We start from the raw sequence: 12,189 nt of genomic DNA on the forward strand, positions 1-12,189 counted from the left end.
TGTCAAGTTGTTAGGCATTTTAAGTGATACAGCTGTGTAGTCAGGCTGGGAAATAGTAACTATGGGTCAGTTTCTGTCCACCAGGAAATGTGTTTACTTTTCATTGTTATACTGTAGAACTCAATGGTTTGGCCAGTAATACCATGATGAACTGAAAGATGTCGGGGCTTCTTCACTGCAGGGTGATCCAGGGATTCCTGGAGGAAGAGGTGTTCAAGGCGAGAGGGGTCGCACAGGGGATTCTGGCCCGATTGGACGAATCGGACCACCGGGTCAAAAAGGGGATAGTGGCCCTCCAGGACATTTGGAGAATGTAAACCTCTTGGTAAGTTGCATATTTGCACAAACCTCTGATAACAAGAAGATTTACCCTTCTACCCCCTCCCCCATGCCTGCCAGATGATTAAAACCTTCCAGCCTCCGTTCCTGAGCTTGTGTAACGAGTTCAGTTCTCGTTCCCTGTATGGAAAATGATGCAGCTACAGATTTCTGCATGAGACATCAAACAAGGCTGTGCAAGGGAGGTTGCCGTTCTCTTTCTGCTCAACGCTTCCCACTCCACAACCAGGCCCAACAGAAGGTCAGAGAGGGAGGAATATGGAGACAGAGATAAAGACAGAGATATGTGGGCGTGCCTAGAGCTCTGCGGAGCAGTGAAAACTCCTCCGTGTGTCACAGACATTTTACACATGCTGTATGCAGTGGTTACATAACATTCAGAGCAGTGATGGAAACTGTGAGGAAGTATTAAAGATCCACGGCTACTATTGTTTGCCATGGTTTCCCTGGAAAGCTGACAATGTTTAAATGGCAGAGTATATGTTTGTATATATTTAGAGGCATACAGAGCTAGTATGAAAAGCTGCGTTTTACATCGTAGGCACAGACTGATTCAGTTTTATACCGAGCTTGATTTGAGGTACAGATGTGATGTTATTATGCAAGGCAGTATTTCGTAGAATAGTGTTACTCCCTAAACCCAAAAGCACAAATTCAGAAGCAGCTGAGCATCCAAAATCCTTTTAATCAGTCCGAAAAACAAACAGGAATCACAAACCAGGCAGGCGAAACAGCTGAAAGATAGGCAAATAACTTCAACCAGTAATCAGGCAAGCAGAATTAAATAGGCTATTGAACTCTTGACAGCTAAACTCTACACAGTCTGGCGCAGGGTCAATCTAGGCTGGTAAAAGAATGAGTGGCTGATGAGGATAGTGAGGACCGGGTGTGGACAAGAGCAGGTCGTGCTCATTTGAGAGGACTGAGGTGACTGCAGGGCAGATGAGGTAACAACAGTAGAGTCTGTATACATCTCTAGTCTCTTGTTTGTCATTTTCTTGCTCCTCACTTGAAATGGACGTTGTTTTGTACCGCCATATTGACAGCCGTCCCGAAGCTCTTACTTCCTCCCTCAAGAGCGAGGAAGGATCGAAGAGGAGCCATGAGCGACGCACGAGAGCAGCCTTCCAGGAAGTGTTTTAGTAGCCGACACGCCCCCTCATTGTTCATCGGTCATTTGATTGGACAATGCAGCTGATCAGACTTATCTGATTATTCTCAATCTACAGAGAGAAAACATCTCTACTCTGACATTGATGATGTCTGTGTCTTTAATAGTAATAGTACTCTGATAATAACTGTGTCTTTATTCGTATCAGTAAAGTGGTCAAAAGTCTCTCCAGTTGTTGAAGCTGACATGTTACTTCACGTGACACTTTAGAAGAAAGGACATCTCATTTCTCTTCAAACACATCTCCTCGGGTCGGGACGCAATTAAGAGACTTGGGATGCTTAGTGATCAGGCGTATGAGCACCGTGAAGAAATCATGAACTATAGAAAATATAAAAGTGAACTTGTGACAGAAGATTTTGAAAAGAACCAGCAGTCATCTCTCCTCCTCGTCATCGTTTTCAACACAGATGGGTTTAAATTGTAGTGGAGGTCTTTGAGTTGAGAACGCTACCTCGCCTGTATCTCCTCTGCTGCCAATTCCATGTCAATGAAAGATTGTATTCTTCTACTCTGCACACAGGGTGATCCCAGATTCATGGAAGAACTAAAAGTGTTCATCAGAAATGAAGTACTGAGGGTCTTTGAAGGTAAAATGTGTTCCAAATTAAGTTTGTCTGTTTTTTCTGCATTCTGCATTCGAAATGTACACTTTCCTTTTTTCTAACTCGTAGAGAAGCTATCGAGCGCTGCCATGGTGCAGAAGACACCTGCGGGGATCTTAGCTTCAAATGTCCATGGGCCTCCAGGACCTCCTGGAAAAGTCGGATTACCAGGAACGCCAGGAGAGCCCGGACCTCCTGGTCCTCATGGTAAGACCTCAGGCTGCCAGACTGAACAGCTGGATGTTCACTCCATCCTCAAAGGATAACCACTTCTGTTAAAATATAAATTTCAAATAACACTCCGATGTAAATTGCATCAATCAGCCCAACTATGTGCTGTACCACACATAGGTAAAGCAGGCAGCCCTCACTGTTGCATACACAGAGCTGCAGGTTGACATGAACCCAAACATCCTTCAGTTAAATTTGTTTTTCTGCACATAAACAGTTGGTTTGGAGCTGAATTGGGGTGGGGGAATCAGTATAGGTTGACACGTGTATTTCGTAGGGATTCATGGGTATTTTTCTCTTGCTTAGACCCGTATATCAATGCAGACTGAGGGTCGGGCAGCAGAGGAAAGGCCAGGAGTGTGGTGCACAGCGGCTCTCTTGGAAATATGAAGACAAATGAAGAATTGACTGTGAATAAGAGACAGTGTTATCAATGTGGACAGGAAAGAGCCCCAGTATTGATACCTCACTCCAGGAAAGAAAGCTTCTAAAGTAGAAAAAGAGCATAGTCAGGAAAGAGGGTGGACGTTCTTTATCAAACTGATACAACTTTCTGTCTGCTCATTCAGCACTAATGGTTTGCTGGTCAGGCTTTATACCTCAAACTTAGGATTGTATTGTGTCCGCAGCAGAACTACGGTGTCTTAACTTTTGAAGAGGAGTGTGCAGATCAAAGCACCAGTGCATTGGCCTTTCTCTTTGTATCTACCTCACATTATTCAAGACCATTTACATTTTTAATCCACTGCTATAATATAAGATGCTGCTTTCATTCATGAATAATGTAGTTAAAGTAGGCAACTACTCAACTATGAATATGTGTGCCGTGTTAATACTATTTGCATTACACATGTCTTTTTGTTTTGCTTGTTTTGTTTTTTAATGCTTTCAAGAGTGTTTTATAGGTGATTCTTAATGCAGCTTTGCAATAAATATTTATTGAAAACAAAGAGGAAAGTTTTTTTTCCCTTGATAAATCAAGTATTCAACAACTTCTTAATTTTTTCTTTGTTGACTTGTGCCTCCCCTCAGCTGGGGACAGAGTTTGGGGTAATATTTCCTCATTATTTCTCGTCATCCTCTGCTGGAGACTGCGCTCCTCTGGAATATCCAACTTGACTTGTTCTCCAATACGCCAAAATGAATTGTTTATGGAGAAAAATAACCCCTCTGTTGAATCCTTTTTTTTCCACGTGGTTTGACTTCACATGGCTGAAAGTCTCAAGCTGTTAGAGAATAATACCCATAAGGGTGCATGCTGAAGAGCATAATTTATTTTTTGTTGCTTTTCCCCCTCCCCTGTGTTGTAATTGAGGCTCATTTATCATTCTATTCATCTTTTATTTTTGAGAGTGCAATGAAAAGACTCACTGATGTTAGTTTTGGGACTTTAAGTGCATTTGAATATTTCAGCTATTTGTTGTTTTAACATAATTTTTTTAATTTTGTATTTTGGTGCTTTCTGTATATTTATGAATACAAACTGAAACAAAGTGTCTGTTATTATATCAGGCTATAAGCTCTGTTTTGTGCTGTAAGATACCAGTAAATATTACACAGTAATTAATGGACCAGAAGCTCAAATAATTATTTATTTTTTGGTAAGGCGCAACACAACTATTTAGATGTTGCTGTTATTGCTATTTACAACAGTGTACAACAGGTGCAGGACTGCAACCATATCAATCAAGCATGGAAAACCACTCTGTGGAGATATTATTTTCTATTTACGTATTTTGGCCATTAGTGCCCCTAGAAAAATATTGGTTTCTACCAAGTGCAGACCCAGAGTGGCATTTTAGATTCATAAACCACAGAACGCACCCAACCTCATTGCCCTATGTGCTATCCAGTATTTTTTTGCTGAAGGTACAGGGCTATTTTCTCCATGGATCGTCTCCTCCCTGAATGAATGCCCGAGGCTTTGTGAGTGTTGAAAGAAGTCTCATTATCGCGCCAATGTGTGGCCAGACTCTCTCTCTCTTTGAAAATCAGTTTGGAAGCATTCATAAGCCTTTTTTTCTTAGATTTTCCCTGACTTGTAAGCGTTGAAGCGTTTCCCCTTTGGGCCAGGCGCTGCAATGCTTGATACTCCTGTCAATGTTTTTGATGCACTCAATGCAACCGCTGGTCCTGAGACTCCATTACTTTAAGTGCCTCATGGGGAAATATTTTCACAGCTCTCAAATTCTTCCGTGTATGCCGCTGTTTTGAACTGTAAAGACTTGCAGGCTTTGCATGGAGTGAGAAAGCCTTTGAATAACGTGTGTGAGCATATTGTTACAAGCAATGCACTTGTTGGCCTGACTTGAACATAAGTATAAATGCTTTAATGTTGTTTTACTCCTCAGCCTTTCTTTGACAGACTTGAGCATGTCCTTGTGTTCATCTCTGCTTGTTCACGAGGCGATCATGCAGCAGCCGATCCCATCATAGAAAAGACAGCATTTCAACACAATATATAGTTTTCCCAGTGGTCAAATAGAAAAAAAAGCTTCATGATCAAGTTCACGTCTTATCCAGTGAATCACAGGTCTTGGTTTATTTTTCATTATTAGATGTGATTGTTTTCTGCATCTGTTTGTTTTCTATGGAATGAAAATGCCTTTTGTGACCTACATATCTGATCTGCGATTGGGAAAGAAGACATGCGCTTGTGTCTCTATTGTTGACAGAAAGCTGTACAAGCGCACAACGTCTCCTTCTTGGAACGCTTACTGAAAGATGGCTAGTTTGATGATTGACATTTGGACAGGATAGCTGTACGTCTTTCATTATTCAGCGGTTTTGGAAACTTGGAATCCAGAATAGTTTCTACATCAAGCTGGTTTTCTAAAAGAAAATACAGACTTGATGCCTGACCTTGCCATTGTATTGATGATATATCATCAAGAAGCGAATGAAGCTGTTTGAGTCCCCGGACAGATATAAAGGTTGACGCAAATCCGTGTCTTGACAGTTTGATTTTAACATGTACTGACATTTGCACTAATCTTACTAATTGTGCCAACACACTCCGCAAACATGACACCCCACACCTTTACTTCATCTACTGCTACAGTATTTGTTGCTTAGCCGGAGTTTTGTGTCTGTCCGTAGGATACAGGGGTCAGAAAGGAGAACGAGGTCAGCTTGGTCTGGGCTTACCAGGAGACCCAGGATCCATGGGGCCAGCAGGTAAGGGTCTCTTTAGTAAGTTGTAACACATGTATTTGAAGTATGTGCTCAAAGAGAGGCTTGAGCTATTGGTTGATCGAAGTCAAACGGAAGGAGTAAAACAGTGGAAATCGTTTCTCAAAGATGCACAGGATGCTGTTTGTTAGCAACATGCATCAGTGAAGACGCTGGTGGACTGGTGTGTCATGTTTTTTTGTTTTTTTTATTGGAGTTTTTTCCTTAACCACATATGCTATTGATACAACTATTAACTTTAACTGCACTATTACTGTGTAGATTAACAATGGATCAACTGTGTGTCGAGTGAACTCGGTCATTGATTGTGTTGAACCTACAGAGACGTTGATGAACGTCGAGGAGCAATATTCTGCGAAATAGAGATTTATTTTCTCAGGAGTAGTGAAGACGAAACTAAAGTTAAAAAAAAATAGAGCGAATATTGCGCTTACTTTTATCAGATGGAAAAAAAATAACAAATGAATGTTGCCTTCTTAGGTCGAAACAAAAAAAAAAATATATATATATATATATATATATATATATATATATATATTCATCTTATTTATATTACAATTATATGCCTTGGATTTCAACAGTATTTAACAAACATAACATGATTTCAAGGAACCATCAGCCTTAGTAAAACATAAGGAAATGCAACTCCTTTTTTATGTTATGTTTACGAAACATTAAGTTTCCTAAACAATCTCAACAGAGGACAAAATGCTGCATTGACGGAGCAATGACGTCATTTTTGTGCAGTAAAAGCTCAATCTGGTGTTGTCCTCATCAAAAGTTTCACTGAACACGACCAAAGATGTCAGCTTGTTCTCTGCTCCTGTGAGATAAAATAAAATATCCCCGCACCCCCGTGGAGCGATGACAAGTGGGATTACCACTTGACTTTCAGCTTGACAGGTGTATACCACTGAACCTAAAGAAGCTCCTTTCAACTATGTATGTGCATAATGCATGTGTAGGGCAAAGGGAACTTAGCGGTAGCTTCTATCCAAAAGACAAATGGCGGCTGTGAAAAGACATCTTCTCTCAGAGCATGAGGTGATTGGAGCTACCTTTGGCACAACTGGCAGGGTTAGACTTCAGCTGGCGCTGGGAAAGAATTTAAAAGTTGAACAAACTGCCAGAGTCTGGCCACGGCTTTGGCTCACTTCCTACCGTCCCTCTTCATCATTTTTATCAGCCGAACTTTCTGTCACTTGGCCATTATAATGAGCTTGTACCCCTTGAGTTCCACATAGAGCAGGCTCCCCCTGGACCACCGAGGTTCACGGAGACTGCGACATATAAGTCACATACAGGAGAGTTTTCAGTGTTGTAGCTTCTCATTACGACGCGACAAATCTGGCGAGAGCGTCTCGGTGGATGAAAACTGCCTAATATCCGTGAGCATGACCACCATTGCCTCTTGCTGTCTTATTCCTCAACTCTTTGTTCCCCCGGTATAGCCCGGGTGGTGCTGAAGCTGTGCTCGCCTGCAGTGCATTAACTCTGTGCTCTAGCTAATTAGCAGAGTTGAGCTAGTAGCTGTAAGTAGCCGCCGAGACCCATGGGAGGGGGACATTTTTGTTATAATGATTGTGCACCTTTGCCCTGCTACAGCCACAGTGCTGTGAACAGTTTGTGTGTGAGCAGTTAAGCAGGAGATGGATGTGGCAGTAATGAAAAGGGCATGTTGTGTTTTCAGAGGGAGGAAAAGGACAAGGCTGTACTTGCAATTCTTTTTGTATAAACTGTAGAGGAGACAGGGCTCCCTCGAGCCGGCACTGGTCTGACTGATGTAATGGGCACGCCGCTGGACTGCAGCGGAGAGATATTTTTTGATATAGCCGCATGTGTGTTGTGTGTTGTACGGAAAGTATATGCCGCTTCAGCAACCTGTTTGGTAACATGAGATACTAATGTCTCATCTGCCGCGATGACCTCGCCATATTGGAGAGTGAGGAAGTGTACTGTGCCTGTCCTTCATTCTCATTACAATGAAATAAAATAATGAGTTAATTAACTCCACCAGGAAAATCACGTGATAGGTCCCGTGTGTTTCATACATGAGTCGTTGGGAGAATCTCCACCTGCTGCAGCGAACTGCATTGTATTTTATTATTTCTTCCTGCTCAAGGACTTCTCGTGATTGTGATGACTGACACTTTCTCAAAGCGCCTATTTGTTGTCTGTTTTATACTACCATTGACTGCTCTTATAGTAGCCGTAACTTTTCCAATATGGGTATTAAAAATGTATGTATGTATGTATGTTCACAATACTATTGCAATTAACCGTTTTCCACACATTTTAATAACTTATCACAGCCTAAACGATCAACTCGTCACGATTCTTTCTTGGAAAAACTCTGTTATGGTGACAGTGTTATTAAATTACCTCAGACTTAGTTTACTACATATGCTATATAGACAATTCTTCTTACTTATGTACTAACACACACTAATCCCAATATTTCTACAATGTTGGCTGTTGTATTTACCTGATATATCGGTCTAGCTCTACAAATGTATGAGGTGGATATAAAGCATACTGAGCCTTTTGGATTAAAACCACTCATATATAATATACCATATACTTTAATGCAATCATCCTCCTGAAATATTATAAAGTGCAGCCCGGTTGCAGGAATTAATACTGACTAATTCTCTGTCAAGGCCCTCCTGGGATCACTACTCCGGGCCCTCCTGGCTCTCCTGGGCCCCGTGGATCTCCTGGGACGTGCAACCCCAGTGACTGTCTCTTTCCACCCCTTTGAACCCAGCAGAGCCGGCTCCAGGACAGACATCCAGCTCACAGAGCGGGAAGGTCGGCCTCGCTGTATGTAAACTGCTTCCTCAGCTCTGGTTTATCGGACTGACTCACAACTGACCTCTTTTGATCACAAAAACAGTTGGATGCAGTCAGGATTATTCTTTGATGGGTTTTGTTTTGTTTCTTTGTTGCAATGCTTTACTTTCAAGGTATGTCTTGCTTTCACATCCCCTACTGTTATGTAATGCATTCCTTGTCAACTCTCATTATGTCTTTCAAGACCATGAAATGACTTTGTTTCATCAAGTTCAGTTCTGTCAAAAACATGATCTTAATAATTTGTTTGCCTCCTTAATGGGCATGCCTTTTCCGTCTTTTGTTCTTCAGATAAGCCACTGTGCTGGCAGAAGGTACATCTCACGTGTGTGTGTGTGTGTGTGTGTGTGTGTGTGTGTGTGTGTGTGTGTGTGTGTGAGTGTGTGTGTGTGTGTGTGTGTGCATGCATGTGTGTGCGTGAGAGAGACAGAGTAAGAAAGAGATTAACTGAATTATTATTGTTTTATGTGGAGGTGTGAGAATATATATATATATATATATATATACATATATATATATATATATATATATATATATATATATATATATATATATATATATATATATATATATATATATATATATATTTATATATATATATATGAGAATATATTACAACTCCTTATGCAACCAAAGTGCATCATATGTATCTGATAGGGAAATTATTTATTGGAAGTGTGTTCTTCAAGGAGGTACGTAAAGATGGTAATAATAATTGTAGTAAATGTATGATAAATATTTAGTAATATTTTGACTAGAAGTTGGATTAATTAATTAATTTCTGGTTGACTGAGAGTTGTATGAATTATCATTGACACGTGCAATGTGCATGATGATCTTTTTTTTTTAGCATAATCATTGACACAGATGTCACATCTGTCTGTTGTCTACACGTCAAACTGACCGCTATATCTTTTGTAGTACAAAAACCTACAACTCGTACTTTTTGTCTGAAGCTACTGTTTGTAATACTTTGAGGGTAGATTTGAAGAATGTACTTAAATGTGTTTATTTAATGAGTGTGACATGACCTCACATTCGCCTTTCCTGTTGGTTTATTCTAAAGATGAGTTGATCGAGTGATTGTGCTTTTTCTTTTTTTCTTCCTGTCTAATGGGGCCTGTAATGGGACCTGACATTATAATTACATGAGCTAGTTGTCATTGTAATGATCTGATAAGGTTCTCACTTCTATTAACATTGCGTGCGTGTGTATGTGTGTGTGTGTGTGTGTGTGTGTGTGCGTGCGTGCGTGTGTGTGTGTATCTGTGTGTGTGTGTGCGTGTGTGTGAGATGGTGATTGATAACATTTACTGTTTACATGGTGTTGTGTATGATGATTCCTCTGGTTTATTTGTATATTTTTGATTTTTAGCCACAAAGAAGGAAATCGGACTACTACACTACAATTTCAGACGTTTTCTTTTGGTTGAACATTATTGTACTTGAACTGCCTCATTGTTTTCACAGTATCGAGGTCTACATCCTGGTTATTCACTCACTGACCAGCACTGTGTGTCATTGTGTATTGTCTCGCAGTTTGGATTTATTTATTTGTTATAAGAGGTTTTAAAGCCATTTGTAATGCTTTCAACTACTTTCAGAAGGTTTTGTCAACTTGGCCATACTACGATGTAGATTATTCAGAAACTCAGTACAATGTGAAAATGGGAAGGTGGTCTTCAAGACATAGACGAGCATTCAACCTTTATATTTATATCAATTCTCAGTTTGAAGATTTGTAAGTTTTTTCATCCAAAAAGTTAACTTTATAATCACACTAAACATTGAACTTTTCTATATTTTCTTCAAGCTTTCATTTTGAACACTATTTAATGAGAGTTTTCACTCAAAGCCTTTAATTTTACTTTTCAGTGTCCTGATGTGATTAATGTTTCAAGATTCTGTGGGTGTATGTGACATTTTGTGACGTTAACAACTTGGTTCTTTCTGTATATCATCCCTGAAGATCCGTTTGAGACTTTTTATAGTTCATCATACTTAACATCATAAAAAGTCATCAGGCTTCATTCACACATAGGAATCAAGAGTCACAGCTCAGCATGCAGGCTTGTTTTTTTATTTAATCTCTGCTAGGTTTTATCTGTGTGAGTGGGTCTAATTTCAAATTAATCTAATGTCTGCCGCTGCCTTCATCTGTGAGTTTAAAGAGCCCCCTGCTGGACATGCAGCATTTATTTCCTCATTGCTTGTAATGTGAATGGAAAACAATCTTGGGTTATGGGCGACATAACATCCCCTCCTTCTCTTGGCTTCTGCCCTTTCATCATGCCAATTTAATATTCGGTTAATGGGTTCCCCTTGGAGACCATAACGCCGACCTTGACCAAATCAAATGTGGCAGCATCAGTGGACTAACGTGATCTTAACTTTTTGGTGTACTGATGAGAAGCAACTCTGCGTATATTGAATTTAGCTTGAATTCATATTAATGATTAACGACTTCAATTTAGCTAAATGATAACTATGATGTCAACGCCGACTTCACAAGTAATTTGGCGCCAGACATTTTTACATCGCTCCGAGTTGAAACCCATTTAATCTAAGTGTAAAATGTGAAATGAAAGCAAACTCAAAAGATGGAGGTTGAGGCATCCTTCAAATAAAGTGCTATTAAACATCCAAAGATAAGCTTGTCGAATAATGCAAAAGTCCTTTTAAACAATATGTTTTTTACATTCACATATTTCATTATATATATATATATATTTTCCAGTAATGTAAATTGATCCTGTTGCAACATATAATCTAATTTTGTAAATAAGCTTGTAGTGAGGGGTCTCTCGGATTATAAACCTGCCTGCTGCTCTCCCTGTAACTCCTCTCTGCTCCCGTCTTGCTGTGGGACACAAATGTGTGTTTTTGAAAGTCTTTGTTTTGTTTAATATCTACCTCATTCTTGGTTTACCACATGTCTACATGTTGAGCTAATTTAGAGAGAAAAAATGATACCACACGACAAAACCACCTGAACTGAAACAAGTAGAAACAGTCCTGGACGTCGACGTCAGAATACTGCAAGTCGACTTTCTGGACTGTTGATGAAGGAAGGAGGGGCAGTAACGATCCTGTCGGGGACGAGATGATCCCGTGTGTATGTGGTTTCCAGGTATCAGAGGTTATATTTTACACCTTTCTTTGCTGCATCTTTTATTTACACCTGTTACTGGCACCTGCCTTACATGTGTGCAATAAATGATATTCAGTGCTTTATTTTCTGTGTTCTCGTGTTGTGTTTTTAGGCACTAACATAGTCTCGCTTCGCTTACAGGTTTTATGCAAGAAATCAAACATATTTTATGATACACAATGTATGCTGAACGGCAGTTTTTGTTGAAATATGAAGTTAGTGTTCACAACATGAACTCCTTTAAGAAGTTACATCATGTGTCTTTAAAATGGACGAACGTTTTTTAAACAGGAATGAAAATGCAAATACATGTTTAAATGTTATTCTGAATGACGTTTTTGAGTTTTAAAGTTGATACTTCACCTTGGAAACAGCTTTTGACAAGGAACATCTCGATAAACATACATTTAAAACTGGACCTTTCCCATTAAATGATCTGCATCAGATAATGGTGTTCACCCAGATGTCATGAAAATGTAGAAGGAAAAAAAGTAGATTAGAATGACAAACTCCATCTGCTGATGAAGATCTCGTGATATGATCCAAATTCACACAATTAATCATTACAAAATTATACCGAAATACAGAATGCATTAATCACTTCATGTGTTGTTTTCTTTATTTGTAACAGTAATGAGGGTCTTATC

General features: G+C 39.7%; 1 protein-coding gene across 1 annotated transcript in view; it reads left to right on the plus strand.

Moving 5' to 3' along the window:
* The window catches only part of col19a1 (collagen type XIX alpha 1 chain), a 91,696-nt gene extending 82,831 nt beyond the window's left edge, over nt 1-8,865 (plus strand). The window contains exons 50-54 of the mRNA XM_068568529.1: nt 182-325; nt 2,034-2,100; nt 2,185-2,322; nt 5,446-5,523; nt 8,199-8,865. Of these exons, the coding sequence (XP_068424630.1) occupies nt 182-325; nt 2,034-2,100; nt 2,185-2,322; nt 5,446-5,523; nt 8,199-8,299 (528 nt within the window). The 3' untranslated portion in view covers nt 8,300-8,865. The remainder of the gene's footprint in view (nt 1-181; nt 326-2,033; nt 2,101-2,184; nt 2,323-5,445; nt 5,524-8,198) is intronic.
* The last annotated feature ends 3,324 nt before the right edge of the window (nt 8,866-12,189 follow it).

Source organism: Clinocottus analis, unplaced genomic scaffold (genome assembly GCF_023055335.1).
Source record: "Clinocottus analis isolate CAN_PGR_092001 unplaced genomic scaffold, fCliAna1.0.p SCAF_8, whole genome shotgun sequence".
Classification (NCBI taxonomy): domain Eukaryota; kingdom Metazoa; phylum Chordata; class Actinopteri; order Perciformes; family Cottidae; genus Clinocottus; species Clinocottus analis.